The sequence below is a fragment of the Onychostoma macrolepis genome, chromosome 21 (assembly GCF_012432095.1).
Source record: "Onychostoma macrolepis isolate SWU-2019 chromosome 21, ASM1243209v1, whole genome shotgun sequence".
Lineage (NCBI taxonomy): Eukaryota > Metazoa > Chordata > Actinopteri > Cypriniformes > Cyprinidae > Onychostoma > Onychostoma macrolepis.
In genome coordinates, this window is record NC_081175.1 from 23,122,315 (window position 1) to 23,142,899 (window position 20,585).

General features: G+C 36.5%; 1 protein-coding gene across 9 annotated transcripts in view; it reads right to left on the bottom strand.

Moving 5' to 3' along the window:
* The window catches only part of mapk10 (mitogen-activated protein kinase 10), a 64,903-nt gene that overhangs the window by 16,456 nt on the left and 27,862 nt on the right, over positions 1–20,585 (bottom strand). For 7 of the 9 annotated variants that reach the window (XM_058757971.1, XM_058757973.1, XM_058757969.1 and 4 more), the window contains 6 exons: positions 20,189–20,358; positions 10,950–11,079; positions 9,982–10,040; positions 8,077–8,215; positions 7,627–7,792; positions 5,347–5,418 (listed from right to left, as the gene is read on the bottom strand). In XM_058757971.1, coding sequence (XP_058613954.1) covers positions 5,347–5,418; positions 7,627–7,792; positions 8,077–8,215; positions 9,982–10,040; positions 10,950–11,079; positions 20,189–20,358 — 736 coding nt within the window. Of the gene's footprint in view, positions 1–3,364; positions 3,437–5,346; positions 5,419–7,626; positions 7,793–8,076; positions 8,216–9,981; positions 10,041–10,949; positions 11,080–20,188; positions 20,359–20,585 lie in introns of all 9 variants that reach the window. The other 2 variants (XM_058757972.1, XM_058757970.1) reach the window with 1 other exon arrangement.

The following is a 20,585-nucleotide window of genomic DNA, read 5'->3' on the forward strand; positions in this document are numbered from 1 at the left end:
GGTGGAGTCACGGAAAAACCACCTACGTACGGCCCTCAGGCTGGCTGCTTATGCATTATACAAAGTATGATATTTCTCTTTTAAATGGAGTATAAAATGAAGATAACGACATAATGTGGTTATTCTAACACGATTACACAAGACAAACATAAAAGTAAGTGCTGTGAGCCTAAAAATGCCTTCGGTAATGAAATAAAGTTTGATTACACTTCCACTCCAGGATAATTAAAGCTAAATCAGTAAAGGTTAAAACACTCGGAGGGGGTCCTAATTAGGCCCGGAGTGGGAAACAGCCTGAATTTGTTGTCCAAGTAAACAAAAAGAAACCAAATCAGTACATAAGATAATGATCAGCTGAGTCATTACAATCAAGAGAATCCCAATTTTACTTCCTATTAGACTCCCTAAGATTCAATATTACCCAGTTTTACAATGCTCATTTTCATTATTTGTTTGTATTCTGGGATAGGACTATCACTGAAATCTTGTAAGGGTTCATTTTGGAGGCAAAAATAGCATAAAGCACATTAAAAATCACAATGAGATGGAAGCGAGACTTGTCTAAATAGTTTCAGGAAACTAACTTTTCCATTAAGAGCCACTATTTGCCCGTTGGAGTTGATTTTCAGGGGTATTGTTTATCTGTTCCGATATAATTTTTTTGTGACCATATAAAATATATACTGTGTCATCATTTCATTTCAAATACTTATATAATATAATCCATTCATTAACACAAACTCTCAATAATTAGAGTGAAAATGTATGACCTTTTATGCATAAGATTAAATCAACAAAAACAGGAACTCTTTACCCCAAAAGTCATTTTTTGTAAATTTTGGTGGTATTTTTTGCCATAAGTCCCTGTTAATTTCTGATCCTGGTCTGGATGGGTCCAGATTGTCTTAAATTGTGTTGCAAAACATAACATCCAAGCTACTGTACATCATAAACAAAGAGAGGCGCTGGCTCACGGGTCTCAAATTCAAAGCAAGTCCATGCTATTATTTTTTAATAATTCACATGCATTCTTAATTGGCTATTGCTGCAAACAAACAATCTAGCAAAACAAACACTGCTTCCTCGTCCTTGGTGAGTGAGGAAGTGATTTCAGCAGCGAAGGTTTTAGTCAGGTGTCACTGACTTTGCAAGTGTTTCCAGAGACTGCAGACATGCTCATTCAAACAATCAATTAGCAGACTCTAGACAGTGTAAACAAGATCAGATATGGACATACAGATGACTGACCATGCTTTAATATATTTATAATCACACGATTGAGGTGTGAGTACTTGCTGAGTCAGTTATCACATAATGGCCCAAAAGCCATTCTAATCAGATTGCCTGACTTATATATATTATATCTAGTCACATTTTTATTTGAAAGATGTCTATTATGCTCATCAAGGCTGCATTTGTTTGATCAAAATACAGTAAAAAGAGCAATATTGTGAAATATTATTACAATTTAAAAGAACATTGTTCTATTTGGATATATTCTAAAATGTAATTTATTCCTGTGATGCAAAGCTGAATTTTCAGCATCATTACTCTAGTTTTCAGTGTCACATGATCCCTCAGAAATCATTTGAATATGCTAATATGCTGATCATTAATACTGGTTCTTATTATTAGCAATGTTAGAAACAGTTTTTGCTGCTTAATACATTTATGGAAACCATAATACACTTCCCTCCCCTCCAAGATTTTTTTGACAGCATTTAGAATAGAAATTCAATTTTGTAACTCTATAAATGTACTATAATGAAAAATGAAAAGAAAAAAAAAAAAAAAAAAAACTCACTTACCCAAAAACTGTTTTTAATATTGATAATAACAATAAATTCCTGAGCAGCAAATCAGCATATTAGATTGATTTCTGAAGATGAGATCACATGACACTAAATTACAGAAAACAGTAGTAGTATTTCACAATATTACAGTTTTTATTGTATTGTCATTACATAAATACAGAATAGTGAGCATAAGAGACTTCTTTCAAAAACATTAAAGAATCTTAGGCGGTAGTTGATTCACCAGATCAAACACGTCTTAATAAATCTAAACTGCATCTCTGTTATGAAATGACATTTCTCTCAGCAATCTCCTCATTGGTGTCATTATTACAGAAGTGTAGCGGTGGGAAATGAGGGCAGCTAGAACAGGAGCGGGAATAGAGAGAGAGAGAGAAAGTGAGAGAGAGCGAGAGAGAGAGACTGCTGGCATTCGGCGCTCTTGATTATTGGCGTTTAAGGGAATGGTTTACGGCATATAGGTCTGAGCCGGCCGGAGTGAATGGATCCTGAAGAAGTCTCTATGGGTGCCTAGCAACAGAGAGGGAAATGGATGTTGTCATGGTAGTGCAGTTGGCCCTGGGAAGTCACATGACTGCTTTTGCTCCCCAGGCTTCCCATGATTCCCACAAAGGGGGGTTCTGGTTCAAAGGGCCGGGGCAGCCAGGACCACATTACATCATCCTGCAGGAACGGCCCACCGCCTCCCACCCAAAACACAAAGCCTGGCCCGTATCTCTCTCCCTCTTATCTCATCACACGTCTGAGGAAGCCACACTAAAGAAACACTAACAGCAGCCCGGCAGCTTTCATTCTGCAAATACCTTCCAAAATCAGGTTAAATGGTGAGTGTAATAAAAAAAATATTTTGTTTGTTTCTATCAGATTCCTGTGTTCGAGGAGTTTTCAAGAATTTTATAATATTTGCTATTGTATATATATATATATATATATATGTGTGTGTGTGTGTGTGTGTGTGTGTGGTAATTATTTTATTCAGTAATTATTATTATTATTCATTAAGGATAAATTAAACTGATCAAAAGTGACAGCTGTGGAATTTCTACTGTTAAAAAGTCTATTTTAAACAAATGCTGAACTTTTGAATCTTTATGTCTGTGTGTATATATACACATACATACATATATACATATATAAAATTTTTAATGTAATATTTAACAAGCGAAATTAATACTGTTCTTCTGACCTTTCAATCCATCAAAGAAACCTAAAAGAATTATTAAGGTTTCCAAAATTCACCTTTGCTATCACAGGAATAAATTACATTTTATAATATATTAAAATATAAAATATAAAAAATATAATATAAAATATATATAAATAATAAAAAAGAATATCTAAATATATGATTTTTTTTTTTTTTTCACTTTACTTCACTTTTTTTGTCAAATAATTCAGCATAAGATACAAACACATACAAAAAAATCTTACCGGACCCAAACTTTTGAACAATCGTGTATATAAATATAAAATATTAGGTCATATTTGGCAAGTAAAATATGAATGGAGACAGCAGTGAGGATTGGAGAACAGACAGACGGGAAGGATACGATCTGTCCCTGGAAACAGCACTGTTCCTCTTATAACTTCCCCAAAGATACAGCCTACAGACCACATGTCCACTACAGCACACAAAACATGCATTCAACATACAATCAGACACTCAATATACCACATAAAACCACACATGCACTGTATATTTCAATATAATAACCTGATTTAGAACACTACATAAGCAACTCAGGTGCTTGATTCAATTCATTCCAACGGAGTTTGTCGTTAGCATGTTGCTAAGCAGCGCACTCTAGAATATCCTTTGCATACATACAAACCTGCCACTGAAATTTTTATAAGAAAGATGTTTTGCTGTCTACATTTCAGAACAAGCTTTCACATACGATGCTTTAAAATGCTATCTACACAGGCAGGTGAACAGATTTACAAAGAGTACTGACTGAGAATAGTCAAAGTGACATATTTAAAAGATTTGAACTCACTCTGGCAGAGACAGATAATGCAATCCTATATTCAAGTATTAAGTATTCTAATTTATTATTAAACGAGGACATTAGAGCCGTCTATGTTAACAATCTAAGAGGTTAGCAGAATGTGATAGAGAAAAAAATCAAGGGCAAATTTTTGCCAAAGCCAAAAACATACGTGCATATCAGGTGCAAGTTAAATGCAACCAAAGAACCAAAGTGAATATGTTAAATGCTTGTATTAAAATATAGTGTTTCAGGCTTTGGTAAAGTACACCCTGTGTAAAAGGAATCGATGAAACAGCACAGCAAAGAAGTTCACTCAGGCATGTGTTGATGAGTTTTTAAAAAGACCCAAATAAGCCAAGCTTGGTCTAAACTACAGGATCGATACCTTAATTTCAGTTTGGAGAGCTGAAAACAAGCACTGCTCTTCTACTAACTTAACTATAACTACAATTTAACTCTCTACAGAATTCACCTGAAAACAGCAACCGAAAGCAAAATCGCTAAATAAATGAATAAAGTTCAACCTAATGAGCGACTGGAGAGGGAGACTGTATCATTATTTCACTAGTTCCACTGTCTCTAAATGCCAATTAAGCAAGAACTGCTTCCAATTAAGGGACGAATGACTGCAGTGTGCTGAGGAGAGGTGCAAGGCCGCCACATCTGACTCAGAAACACATCAGACAGTGATCCCACAGCATCCTAATGAACAAAATCTTCAATATTCATAGAGGACTGAAGGGAATGAGGGAGAGAGCGAGTGTTATAAAGTGAGAAAAAGAGATTCAAACAGCATATCTTGAAGCTATACACCTACAATACGAAAACCTGCAGGTTAGGAGAACTACAGACTTAGTCGATTAGTTATGCCTGCACAGATGAACACTGGTCCAGTCAGTTGGATGTGGACCACAAAATCATGAAAACCGTTAAAAATAAATAAATAAATAATCTAGTGCTGTCAAACGATTAATCGCATCCAAAATAAAAGTTTTTGTATACATGATATATGTGGGTGAACTGTGCATATTTATTATGTATATATAAATACATACACATACAGCATATATTTTGATTTACATGTATATATTTATATTCATATACCGTTAGTTATTATATTATATTATAAATATATTTAATATATAAACAACATATTTTTCTTAAATATATACATGCATATGCGTGCATTTATATATATATACATAATAAATAGACATAGTACACACATATATATATCATGTAAACAAAAACTTTTATTCTGGATACGATTAATCGTTTGACAGCACTAAAATAAACATAAAATAGTACTCATAAAATTATATATATATATATATATATACTACATATATCACTAAAAAGTATAAGAAAATGTTGCAATTAAATACAATAAAAAAAAAAAACGAAGAAAAAAAAAACGTATTATTTTGTGTAGACTAATTTGAGACTAAAATATAACATAACACTATGCAGTTTATGTATTATTAAGAATTACACAGATTTATTCTGCTTGATAAAACTGTAGACGCATTCATGAAGGATACAATCCCTGCCGGGGAATAGGATTTTGTGGCGCACCATTTCTCCCATGATGCAACCAACTGACCAAATATCCACTGCAGGCACAGAAGTGAGAAAAAGAGAGCGAAGGAAAAAAGAGAGGTTAGTGTTAGCACAAACCGTCATGAGTGATGGAGAGAGAAAGAACTGCGTGAGCTGTATCACTCTGGCTATGGCTAATTATATCTACGGTATCTGAATGATTATTCCACGACTGCTCAGATCAAAGTTAGAGCTGGGGACAGACCTCAGGGAGGACCATTTGTGGCAGGAAATCCATAGCCTGACCTCTCTCTGCTTTCCCCCATACTCTAAATATACTGTACAAACTAATATGTTGGTCCTTAGGGTATTAATGTGTTATTTGTGTTTTCAAGCAGTGAAATCTGTTAGTGTTTCAGAAAATTAACAGCAGGTTAGCAAGAAATCTAAGTACTGAACTAATTTTCCCAACCTAGAATCTAAAAACAACATTAACTTTTATCCAAATAGGCAGCTTTTTTTAATACATTTGCAGCATCAACTATACATAAATGTTGTCATTCAACACAATTTTCCTTCCTGTATTTCTGTATATTATAAAACAGGACATTGACACAACTTCTGTTTTTAAATAGCAAAAAAAAAAAAACACAGCCAAGAGATGTTCAGAATAGCATACTACTCTTACTAATTTCTGAAGTATATTACATGTGTACTATGAGTAGTATGTAAATATTGACCAACTATATATTTCTAGACTCATTATTATACTGTTCTGTCAAAATGTAAAACAATTTAATATCAAAACGAAAACTCGCTGAATTAACTATGCAGTGTAGTAAGGTCATGTGACCACAATATAACATGCTGCCAGTTGAAATCTTACTTGTTGCATAAAACATACCGCTGCACATACCAACTAAAATACTAAAATAGTTTGTAGACATAGACTAAAAGCCACAGAACTCCAATTTTGATGTCACTGGGTCTATAAAACCCAAAATAGTCTTATATAGTTAGTAGAATGTAGTTAACTAAAGTTTTGGTAATTTAGCATGTGTATATAGTATGCGCACTATGATTAGTATGCAGATATTAAATAACTACATCTCTTTCTTGACTCATTTAAATAATTTTATCAAAAATTTGATTAAAAATGCAAATTAACCATATTTAATTACAAAATAAAAATGTACTGAATTAAATATTCAATGTAGTAAGGTCACATGACCACAATATAACATGCTGCCAGTTGAAATCTTACTTGTTGCATAAAACATACTGTGGCACATACCTACTAAAATACTAAAATAGTTTGTAGACATAGACTAAAAGAACAGAACTCCAATATTTGATGTCAAACCCAAAATTTCAAATATAGGCTTATACAGTTATTAGAATATAGTTCAATAAGAAATTTGGTAATTTCTGAATGTGTACTATGATAGTAACTGGCTACATCAACTACATCTCTTTCTTGACTCGTTTGAATAATTCTGTCAAGAAAGACATTTTTACCCAGAATTTGATTAAAATGCAAATTAACCATTTTTACTTGCAAAATGAAAATTCATTGAATTAAATATACAATGTAGTAAGGTCATGTGACCACGATATATGATGCACTCAAGACATCCCGGAAAGATCATATGTAGGAGTTGAATGCACATAAATTACACCACATTTTTTTTGTGCTGGGCAACGATTAATCGCAATTAATCGCATCCAAAATAAAGGTTTTTGTGTACATAATATATCTGTGTGTACTGTGTATATTTAGTATGTATATATAAATACACACACATGCATGTATATATTTATATATAATATAAATTCTATGAATATAAATATATATATGTAAATACATGTAAATGTAAACTTTTATTTTGGATGCAATTAATCGCGATTAATCGTTGCCCAGCACTAATTTTTATATATTTATTGTATTCTACATATTGTAGAGTTAAGAAATCTTGCTGAATTTTTTGTAGAAATGGTACAGTACATTGCCATCTTGATCTGACCAAAAAGACCTGAACGCAACTTACATTGTAATTATGACTTCCTTAATTGTAAATAAAAACCTCCCAGGAGGACTTGAACCCACCAATAGCATACTACCAGTTGCATAAAACATACTTCTTTACATACTAAATGTATAAAAACATACTCAAAACTCCACTTCAACTCCAATTTTGCTTTCACAGGGTCTATAAAACCCAAGATTATAGTGTCATTTAAAAGTGTTGGTCGATCTGCATGCAGCTCTGTGATTGGTTTACCGTTCTCCTTGTAGCCCATGCCCAGGATGACCTCCGGGGCCCTGTAGTACCGCGTCACCACGTAGGGCGTCATCATAAAGCTAGTGCCAGCAGTTCTCGCCAACCCAAAGTCCAAGATCTTCAGCGTACAGTCGGATTTCACCACAATATTGCTAGGTTTCAGATCCTTAAAGGAAAATATGGGTCATGGTGAGATGACGATAAGAGTTTTGGTACACTCGACTGGGTTGTTTAGACTCAGCGGTTGGGTTACTGTCCAGAAGGTTGGGTTAACCTAACTGTTGGTTGAAAACAACCCAGCATGTGTTCTGTCCAATATTTACCCAGCACTGGGTTGTATTTAACCCAGCATTTTTTAGTTTAGGAGTTCAGATTTTATTGATTATTTAAATGAATAAAATAGACCTTCCAACTTAAATTAATCCTGCTGTGTGTATTCATGTTTCTCACCCTGTGGATGATGCCGGCTGAGTGCAGGTGTTTGATTCCACATAACATCTGGTACAGCAGGTAGGACATCCTCTCGTGGTCCAGTTCCATCTGAATCACCTGGCAAAGGTTTGCGTCCATCAGCTCCATGACCAGGTAACTTGAGAAGAGAGAAAAAGGAAGGAAGAGAAAGTGAATTTCACAGGCTGGACAAAAGCTACAGTGACTGTCCCTGTGGTTCTGTCATATTACATTGGCATGGCTTCATTCATTCTTGCTTATTGCACAAAAGAGACCGCTGTGGATCGATGCGGATCTTTACAACCTCTTATACAGAGAAAATACTTGTCAGTTAATGACAGTCAGCAAGTCGGTGAATGGAATATTAACAGTCAATTGCATTCTGCTGAGTGCTCAAAAACCATAGCTGCAGATTTATGGATTAAACATCATATTTGAAATGTATTTTGTTTCATGAAAATCCAAAACACACTTGGGTTAACACTCAATCAATGAAAGTACACTATATATAGCAAAATATATGTTAAAAATGGAATAACTGTAAAAAATACTATAGAATAAAAAAGATTTACTAAAATACTCTTTTCTTTTTTACATATACTTATAATTGTTATTATTTATTATAATATTAAGCATTTATATGAAGCACATTTTTTTATTTTGTTTTATGAAAATGCATAACAGAGATATTATATATTAAATAAAATAAAATAAAAGCAGTTATACAGTAAAAAATGGATGTGTATATATATATATATATATATATATATATATATATATTAATTTATTTATTATTATAATATTAACACAGACAGATTTGTTTACAGATATTTATTACTGTTATTATTTATTATAATATTAACTGTTTCATATTTATATTCTAAGAAAAATGGCAATTTATTTTGTTTTATGAAAATCAAAGATCAGAGATATTTATATAATATAATAAAATAATTCAGATAATATTTATATAATTTAATTATTTATTGTTTATTTATATAAGTATTTATTATAATTATTTATTTATTATTATTATTATTATTATACTCTATACTATTAAAAGGTGGGGCAAATGTTTTTATTATAATTAATAAAATCCCTATTTCTGTGTGGTACATTTATTTATATGCAATATATATATATATATATATATATATATTTAAAGATCAAAATTTGTCAAAGGTCAAAAATTTTAACATGACAAACTAACTGTTTTAGATTTTGGCTGACCACAATTCTGAAGCTAGTTTACTGATTTCTAATCATTTAGTCAGCATAAACTCATGTCCCATCCATCTTAACACTCAAATGATCTGGCTGCGACTGAGCAGACATTTCATACTCAACATATTGATCCTGCTCTAGATTAAGTCCACACAGCGTGCAGAATAAATTAAGGCATGGGCGGCACGAGATTCAGGACCAATCAGAGAGACAGAGCATAAACGACTGCAGGTGATCTATCACCCTCACTCTGCAACATCACAGCGCTCGTATCGGGACCCTGCATAAGCTCAAACACCACGGGGCATGCTGTAATTAACCTGAAATATCATGAATCACCTTGTAGCACTGTTTTTCAGCAAATATTTATACAAGTATTGCATTTAATACATCAACAACATTTACATTATTAATAATGTTTATATGCAAGCACTTTCAGCAATAAATGTCCCCTTCTCTTTCTGATAATATATTTCTTTCCTTAGGTTAGTTTGATATATATATACAGTGACAGGTGTGCTTCAAGCATACATTTGGATTCAAAGGTGCTTATCCAATCAGATTTCAGAGCCAGACCTATGATTGTTGTTCTAACATTAGCTGCAATAAGTTTATATTCAGATGTTTTACATGATATAATCAGATGACTTCATGTCTGAAAAATCTTCAAATGTTACTTACACATCTTGAAATTCCTCTAAAGACTTCTGTGGTGTGAAGACATTTAATAAGCTGATGATCTGAGGAGAAATGAAGAGAAGAACTTTAGTAAGTTATGAAGTTATACTATAATGCTCCGTTGAATTAAAAACTAAAGGAATAGTTCAGCAAAAAAATGTAATTAAAATAAAAAATACAATTTCCAAAGTCTTCTTGAGCTGTTGTATAACATTTTTTAACTTAAAAAGTATATGAATACATACATAAAATATAAAATATATAAACAAGTATTTATTTCAGTACAATTTTATTTAGTTACCTAAATGAATGTTAACTGAAATAAAATAAAAACATTAAAAAACATATTTCAGCTATTTACTTTTTTGTAGTTCTAAAATAACTCAGACTAAATAAGCTAAAACTAGTAAATAAAATGTAAAAAAAACAAAACAAAAAAAACATTATTGACTGAACCATTATTTATCCATGAACTATTCCTGTTTAGAATGTGTGGGTAAACTTTGCCCATGTTATTTTCCTCGAAAAGAGGCTGGAAGATCCATAAAAGGACTGTCAACAGTCGATAAGAGGTGAGGATGATAGAAAAACCCCATTTGTATTTCTGTCACGTCCCAGCTGTCCTTTATAACCCCGGTCTCAGAGAGAGACAGAGAGAGAGAGAGCGAGGACGAGGACAGGAGATCTGGCAGCAGCATTGTGAACTCTCCAGTTGCCAAAAAAGTGTTTCCTCTATGTCTTTTAACAATATTACTCGCTTTCTCTCTTACTTTGTCATTCATCATCTAATGCTACAGATCTCTCTCTCTCTCGGTCTGAGGTTTGTATGCAGTACAAGATATATACAATAATGTTCAATATGGCAGCCATATAAACAGAAGTCTCACTTTTTGTCTCAAAGGAAACAGTTATTAGCAGCATTTGCCATCCAATGGGACAATGGGGGACAGATATTGTGATCAAAAACTCACGTTTTTGTGATTGACACATTTCATAAGCACCAGCTCCCTGTATGCTCTCTTGGCGTGAGTCTGGTTCTGAAAAGGTCTGCTGAGTTTCTTAATGGCCACATTTCTGTCCAGGACGGCGTCATACCCAGCACTGCCAGAGAGAAATAAAGAAAGCAATATTAATTTGTGGGAAAACAATGAGTTAGTGAGGAAAATGAAAATAATTTCATTTAAATGATTCATTCATGGAATTCAGCACATAACACCATAACCATTGGCCAAAAAGAAATTTTAGGGACACAAAGTGTTTTTTTTTTTGTTTGTAGCTCATTCAAATTTTTATTATCTAAAATTATGAAAGCCATGAAGTAAATTAGGGTTGCATTTTCGCAAAGAAATATTGTTTGCAATAAATCAATCAAAAAATAAATAGTGTTAACGTTTTTATAATGTTTATAGATGGTTTAATACACTGAAAAAAAATATGCTAAAACAGTTTTCACTCAGAAATTGCTTGTAACTTTCACAGTTAATTCAAAGATAATGCTAAGTAACAAATTAAATTAAAAGTACTGTAACATTTTGAAGTAGGAAGACTGAAATAGTATTTTCTTGTCCAACATACTGCAATAAACTGTTTTATTTACAGCTTCGAAAAACCTTTTTTTACAGTGTAGATGTAAGAAAGAAAAGTCTATCCTAATTCAGCATGCAAATAAATCTGAGAAACAAGACCAATCACAATTCAGTATGCAAATGTATATTATAAATATATATTTTTGAATTTACAGTATATTAAACATTCTATTCATGAGTTAACAATGTTTTCATTTTTTTTTTTCATTTTTTACAAATATTATATACAGTAAATACATGTATAAATATATAACGTCCAAGTAAACAAAAATCACAATCAATGAGCCCCAGGACATTTTGTGTATATCTTGCATGTACTGTAAAAAAGACAAATGTGTGTCAATCACAACAGGGACAGAGAGAAATCAAGTAATGTTGTTGACTTCAGGAAAAACCTTCGCTGATCAATCGGTGGAAAGAAGCAGAGTATGACTCTAGAATAGCAATATGAGGAAAGGGTTAAACCTGGAGTCACTCTCTCTCTCCTTCTCTTTCGCTCTGCTTTCCCTCACCACCCAGGAAAACTGTGCTCATTAACTATGCAAGAGCCGCTGCTCTCCACGGGAAAATACAGGATTAGAGAGGCCAAGGAACTCAGTGTGTGTGAGGCTTCAATCCCAAAGCACTGCAGAAAACAAGGCAGCCAATGGCTCATTGTGATATAACACATTAGTGTTCTCTAATAAGTGAAGGCTTATATAAATTGTATTTAAAGAGTTAAACCCAGAAAAATTAATGGTTCACAATTCAATTTCACAAATAAAATTGTTTCTTCAATCAACAAGTATACCTGGAGGCCAAAGGGAGGCAATAAATTAATTTTTCATATTAAATTAACCACAACAAAGCATTAATGAATCATGGGTGGTGCCCGTCTCAGTTGTTTCCTGTCTTTTACTTTGAGAATTATGGGAAATTAAAACCAGACAGGCATAAAGTTCCGGCCACCTGGGTTTTGTGTAGTAGCACAGGAATGTGTCAGATTTATTTTTGTGTCAAGTATAAGTGTGTTTGAATGATTATTTAACGTAAATGATTAAAACTATCAGCAAAAAAATATGTAATAATTATATATGTATGTGTGTGTGTGTGATTTTTAAATAATTCTATGTTATATAATATTTATATATAATATTACAATTATTTTAATATGATACATTTTAACATTACTACATACATAATAAATAATATATTAATATTCTAAAATAAATTAATATATTAATATTATCATAATAAATAAATTATATATACTGTATATATATATATATATATATATATATATATATATATATATATATATATATATAAAGAAAAATATAAAGAAAATTATTTATTAATACACACACAACCACACACATGAATATATTCCTCTCAGCGTGGCAGTAAGAAAACCTGGTTAATGCAGAAGTAGAGGCCGTTGGTTAAAAGCACTATATTTTTACGACTGGACCAGGTACAAGAAGTGCTACCAGAGGCCATTGTGTTCTGAAAGCTGCTGAGGTTTACGACTGAATGCTTCAATCCACAAGGCTGCACTGAAAAAGTCTGCTCTTTAACCATGTTGACATGCGCTGGTAAAAGGTTGAAATGCCATTGTTAAAAAAAAAAAAAACATGACTCACACAGGTTCAGGGAATGAAATGATTGAAAAATGAATTCCTCCTGTAGCACCCCATGGAGCCACAGACAGGAACTAAAAACTGAAAAGCTGAACGTGTGCCATGTTCTACAGTCAAAACTGACCTTCACTCTTTTAATTCCCAATAAAAACCTATTAAAAAGCCTTCTGGGTGAATAAAACGTGTGTGCTTGGGCACTTGTCTGTTTTCACTGCAACTTTTTTTTAAATCTCCACACAAGACTACAACTCAGCAGTCAAAGCTGTATATGTTTACCTCTATATAACAGTCTGAAATTAAGATTTCCAAGGTCCATATGGATCTTTGATACACCTATGGATTATTTGAGCAGACAGTCAAAGCTGTAGAGTTGGTTGTACAGCAGATGGTCAAAGCAGAAGGGGGTGAGGTACACCAAAACAGGCTTTCGAGGAGGGGTGAGGAAAAACCCTGCGGTACAAACACCCTTACACACGCAGACGAGCCACACACAGTGAAAGAAAACCTACACGATAAGCTAATTCAAAGTGACATTACAAAAGAAATTGCAAATGCTATGAATATGGTAAATATTGACAATAAACCACACTGTAAAAGTGTTTTTGTTTTTTTCTCAGTCTTTAAAATTTCAACTTTCACCAATATTACTTGCTGTTTCTTATAATTAATTGTGAAATTTACTAGCAATTTCTGAGTGGAAATTGTTTTTACACCAAGTGCAGTTGAATTATACAATTATTTCAGTCCACTAGAAAGTAAACCATGTGATTTTAAGCCGGTAAGATATTCTCTGAGCTGTAGCAGGAAAGTTTCTAAAGCACGTTTTTGGAAATGAGAATTGATGTGTCCATGGTAACGGCAGTTTGAGAGATTTTTTTGGCTAATGCCGGCCGTAGACACCCATTTGTGTCAAAGATTATGTCACGGCTGTCTCTCTAGGCGGTTAATGCATTGCAGCATTGCTCTTCAAGAGCCCTGCCTACAGGCAGCTGTCACAAACCAGACACCATTTTAACTACTTGAACACCACATTTCACGCTACAGCATAAAAACACAGTTTGTATGACTAGACTTGACATATAACCACAGACACCGTATCACACTAGGAAAAATGGGATATATCTAAGGAATTGCTTGTCTAAAAATATTATATAAATATAATATATCTAAAAGTATTATTCTCTCTTCTAAGAAATACAAAAAAACTGAGTGTCAAAACTTCTTTTCCGTCTAACGAAAATGATAATTGGTAATTCATAACAATAAGCTCCAAAAATTGTCACAAAAGCCACTTAAGTCCGATACATTTAAATTTAAATTTAAATGAGAAACAGATTGAAATTTAAAACAGTTCACCCAAAAATGAAAACACAAACACGAATATTGTGGAACACAAAAGAAGATATTTTGAGGAATGTTGGTAACCAAACTAAAGTTTTGGTTTCCATTGACTTCCATTGTATTTTCAAACAATATAATGGAACGCAATGAGAACCCAAACTGTTTGGTTACCAACATTCTTCAATTTATCTTCTTGTTTGTTCCACAGAAGAAGGAAACTCATACAAGTTTGGAACAATGTAATGGTGAGTACATTTTCAGCAATTTTTTTTAATTTTTGGGTGGACTATATAGGAATAGTTCACCCAAAAAATTCAATTTGCTGAAAATTAAGAAAGTGGGAGAAACTTAACTATACTTTACTTGCTCACCAATGGATCCATTGCAGTGAATGGGTGCCGTCAGAGTACTAGGTTTGTTTGTTACAAACCTGCAGTTTTTTACTTCATAAGATGGTAAAGGGGTCATATGATGTTGCTAAAAAGAACATTATTTTGTGTATTTGGTGTAATGCAATGTGTTTACGCGGTTCGAGGTTCAAAAAACGTCTAGGGTTACTCGGGGAACCCATGTTCCTCTTCAGGAACTCGAGCTGCGTCCGAAAACGCCTCTGAATACAAGTATAATCTGTCCAATGGATGGGCGAGACGTCACAGGCAGGTGACATAACAGCCAGAAAGCATAAAAGCACGTATGGTGTTCCAGGACGCAGCGGTCTCCAGCGAGCGCGTCTCTCAGTCTCTTCCGCCCAGAAACGTAGCGGAGCTGGGAGGCTCGCCACCCCTTCGGGGGGCTCTAGAGCTACTAGTTCGGCTTTCTCCTGTCGGTGTGCTGTTCCAGGATACCCCAGATTACACCAGAGGCCAGTCTCCAGAGACTGATTCCCTTAGTAGGCACCTGGCGGTGTGGGTGCCCTTGCCAAGTGTGACTCATTGGATCCTGCTTTGCAGGCTCTGGTTCTTCCAGTCTAGTCTTCCTAGAAGATGACGTGGGTCTGAGGACAGTCGCTTCAATAGGAGACATCGACTGAGGCAGTCCTGGTGCCCATGGCCCAGGACTTATGAGGGCAGGCCCTCATTGGGAACGATATACCAAACACGCCAAGCTAATATCAAGTCGTATCAAGATCCAAGTTATAGAACCTGATAAAAGTGTGCAGAGAGGACCATCCTGCCGCTACACAAAGATCTTCTAGGAGGACCCCTCTAAAAGAGCTTGAGAGGAAGCCACACCCCTAGTAGAATGCGCATGAACGCTGAGAGGTGAAGAAAGACCACGCACCTCGTCAGCGAAATAGCATCCCTCACCCAGTGGGAAATTCTGTTCTTAGATGCGGCAAGCCCACGGCAGCCAACACCAAAGCATACCAACAACTGGGGAGATTTTCTCCAACGGCTGGAGCAGTCCACATACAGCTTCAAAGCTTAAACAGGGCAGAGCATGTGATGTCTCTCATACTCTCATGAGTCAAAAGGAGGAGGATGGAAAGAATTAAGTGTGACCACCTGAGAGCGAAACGATGTGGATAAAATCTTTGGAACATAGCCAGGCCTAGGCCGTAAGGTTACTTTGACCAGACCCAGGGCGAAGTCCATACACACTTCACTGACAGCGAGAGCTTGCAAATCCCCAACTCGCTTCAAAGACATTAGCGCCAACAAAAGAGTAACTTTGAGAGTCAGAATCCGTTCCGGAGCTGACTCCAGAGGCTCAAAAATCCCAAGAAGGGACCCCAAGGGGCGTGCTGGTCTCAGACACCGAACTCCACACATAAACGCAGAGACCAACCAATGTCTCCCCAGGGGGATCTCATTCAGCTCTCTCCGAGCGGCTCATAAACTCTTAAGGTGGTAGCGGCTGCCCCTGCCGCAAGCTTCTCTTGCAGGAACTCTAGCACTGGACCTGTAGGGCAGTTGACTGGGTCTGTTGCATGGGCTAAACACCATGATTTAAAGACCTTCCACTTTGAAGAATACAGCCTCCTCGTGGAAGGGGCTCTGGCACTAGTGATAGTCTACTGAACATCAGCAGGGAGACCAGAAGTCAAAACTGGCGGCCCTCTACGGGCCATACCCATAGCTTCCAGATCTCGGGTCGAGGATGCCAGATCTTGCCTTGAAGCTGAGAGAGCAGGTCTTGTCTGATTGGAATCTCCCACAGAGGCCGATACAGAAGAGGAATCAGCTCCGAGAACCACGTCTGGGATGGCCAGAACAGGGCCATGAGCAGGAGACTGGCACCACTCTCCTTCACCCTGCAGAGTACCGCTGGAATCAACTTGACGGGCAGAAACGCATACAGCCTCAGGTCCGGCCACGGGTGAGCAAACGCATCTGAACCCAGAGGTGCTGGGGAACTCAGGGAGAACCAAAGTGGACATTGGGACAACTCCTGCGACGCAAAGAGGTCCACCTCTGCCCTGCCGAACAGATCCCAGATCACAAACCAGTCCCCCGCTCAAATCTGTGATGATAATAGCCTTCAGCGTCAACATCTTGAACTTCCCTTTGTAAAGGGAGAAGTTCAGACAATGCAGGTCTAGAATAGGGCGTAGGCCCGCCGTCCCTCTTTGGAACGAGAAAATAGCGACTGAATAAGTCTCGTTCTAGGTCTGATAGAGGAACCTCCTCTATTACCCCCTTGAGGAGGAGGGAAGATAGTTCCTGCTGTAGTACAGAAGCCCCTGGGGCACTGCTTACTACGGTAAGAGTAGAGGACATACCTGTGTCAGGGTGCCTAAAAGGTCTGGAGGGGGCGACGTCGTCCACCACGAAGGAAAGCCTTTGGCGTCCTTGTGCAGGATGAGGGAGACCACAGGGACTAATGAATGGGTCTGTAAAGCGACCTGTACTGGGTCTCCTAGCTGTGGGAGAGAACTGCACGTGTCTCCTATCACGCGAGCCGCAGGTGACGAAGGAAGTGGTGGTATTGGGAGAGAGCCTGGTGCGTCTCCCGACTGCCACGTTGAAAGAGAGAGAAGATGAACGGTTGCTGTACCCCGAAACGTGCTGGGCGGATGTGACAGAACTGAATGAGGAGAGTGTGTTAGAGGCGGGCAGAAACGCTTGAACGGTCTGGCCCAGCCTTGTGAGGTTTCAGGGAAAACTCTCCTCTTCCTGACAAGAGCAACCTATAGCGTGTGCGGTGTGCTTAGTGGCTCTCTAGCCCTGCTCCACAGAACCCACTAGGTTGGTGAAGTCAGCGGCTGCCACGTTCATGAGGCAGGAAGAGAAAGGCTGCTTCCAGGATTTGGAGATCTCGTGGTGCAGATCACTGAAAAACGGTAGCTTTCTCCTTTCAGGCCTTGAATTTGGACCGCTAAGGAACCGCTCATCGAGTCTGGACGACTGAGATTCACAGGGCTCATCGGGCCAATCAATAGAGAGCTTCTCAGTGGCTTTAACTGATGGACTGGAATTGTGTGGATTACTTGTGGATTATTGTGATGTTTTTATCAGCTGTTTGGACTCTCATTCTGACGGCACCCATTCACTGCAGATGATCCATTGGGGGGCAGGTGATGTAACACTACATTTCTCCAAATCTGGTCCAATGAAGAAACAAACTCATCTACATCTTGGATGGCCTGAGGGTGAGTGAATTTTCAGCAAATGTTTATTTATGGGTGAACAACTCCTTTAAATCTTTATTTTCTGAGGATAAGTAAATGCTGACAGAATTTTATTCCACTACAAAAAACGATTAAAACTCTCCAGCAATTTTTGCACCACTAAAAATAATCTTTTTTAATTAAATACATTAAAAATCATGTTCAGCACTATAATCAAAGCACAATACATCTCACACCCCAAACCCAGCTCTAGAAGAAGCGGAAAAAATGACAAAGTCGCTGACAGCCGTAGTGGAGTTTGGTGAAATTAATCACAGCCTAGTGTAATTAACTTGACACTAAGTTCATCACAGTGTTCAGCCCCTCTGCCAGCTGCACAACAGTTTGGCTCAGAACCGTCCTATCAGAACCGTTCTCATTATTTTTCTCTCATAAATGACAAGAGTCTTTGTGGCCTGTCATACACAAGACATGTAAATAAAGGCGCTTTTTTGCTATGAGAGGTTATATAATCGTCAAGCTATTTTCAGAAATTAGTACTAGAGTATTGCTCATTGCATATTAGAACTAATACAGTAAATATTCATTTTATGCATTGTGTATGCATATTTTTATACAATATGTACACAACAATGTTCAAAACTGAGGTATTTTACACCTTCACAACCACATTGCATGTTTTTTTTCAGGGCATTGTGTCGAGTTTTATAATGTAAAAATGTCTTTTGGGTGTCCAATCAACTAATGAGCCAAGGAAATGTTATAAACCATGATTGAAAGTGGAGGGTCAAACTGAGCACATTTTGTTGGGAGATATTATTAATAATAGGACAAATGTCTTGACCTACTGCCCTACTGACCTACTGACCTACAGAGCACAATATACTTACTATATGGATAGAGTGAGTAGAGCAAGAACAAAAGCTACCTTCAGAGAAACATAAAAACAAGGCAAAAACTTATTTCTTCCACTATTTAGTCCCAGAAATCCCCAAAGAGTCTGACAGCATCCTTTTGCTTCTTGAGAAATTGCCTTTGTACTGCATAATGCATTATATAATACAGAATGCATGCTTGTAATGTTGTTGGGCATTCTGTTTGTTTTATAGATATTTGTATTTACTTGTATGTTTACTTTCTTGGCACACATATTTTTACCCAACATCCAATATAGGAGAGAATTCTGCAAGGTAAGAATCTCATTTTCCAGCATACGGAGTCAGGAGATTGGTGTGCGAGTGTGTGGTATGATAAATTATTAGCAGCCAAATATTTAGCAGCGGCACGATGCCAGATGCTCATAACTCTGTCTATTACTCGGAGGAAAGCAGCACTGCGTCATCTAAATATTCAGCATGTAGCTTTCCAACATGTTTCCAAATGTGCGGTTTAGTTTGATATTTAGATTTCTAGCCTCTAAGCTTTTAAAGTTTTTATAACATTTTTGAAAATATTGCAGCAAAATAACCTAGCCACACCAGTTTAATCAGGCCCTGTGGAAAACATGTGACTTTGCAGTCCTTTTAAACTGTCCTTCTTCTGCCTCTCTCTCTCTTCTCCGGAGAATGATGTGGCGTTTGGTAGGCTAATACAGCTGCCATGCTAGATCATGTGACTGCTGCTGAGGAGAGGAAGCTAAATTAGATCAGGGTTGTCCGTCCAGCAGGCAGGATTACTGCAGCCAGCAAACCAGCCAGAACACATCAACAACGTCATTAACAGTCCAGTCCTGCCTTCTCTGCACAACCGTACCGCTGCCACTGAAACTGAGATGTAAGGAAAGAGGACTGGGGGAGGGGAAAAAGAAGGGAGGGCCACCTTGATCCAGATTTCCCATAATCCCATAGGCGAAAAGTCTGCGACTCAAAATTCATTATTAAAATCACAGGGTTTGGTTTTTGGGGAGCGCAACGAGCACAGCTCGGATCCAAATTAGCTGCTGTCTACTGGGAACTGCAATTCAACCTGCCAAGAAACTCCCTAATATCGCTCTTAAAATTCAAAGCCTCAATCAGGAAGATGTTTGAGAAGCATTATGCCATATGGACTTATTTCACAATAAAAAGACAAAGCAATGCATTATGGGTACTCACCACACTATTCCCTGAGCCCCAGAACCGATGGGCTTTAGATTTTGGTACCGTTTGAGAACCGTGAAGGTGGAATCTCCTACTTCCACACTGTAGAACTGGTTGTCCACTTTGCTTTTGCTCATGTTGTAATGCTGGGCAATGTAAGAAACATCAACTTGTTTGCCAAACCCCTGGATGTGGAGAAAAAGATGGATGTATGAGCTGAGAACATCACAGAACTTGGGTTTAGACAATTGATATAAGCACCTGTAAGGCTATTATTTCAAAAAAGTACAATCATAAAATCATAAAAACCTGTTTGAGCTTCAAACGATTCACCTCAGTAGTAATATAATAAACAGTGTGAAGAGGTATAGATAAAACTGTTTATCTTCTTTTCATCAGCTCAGGATATGAA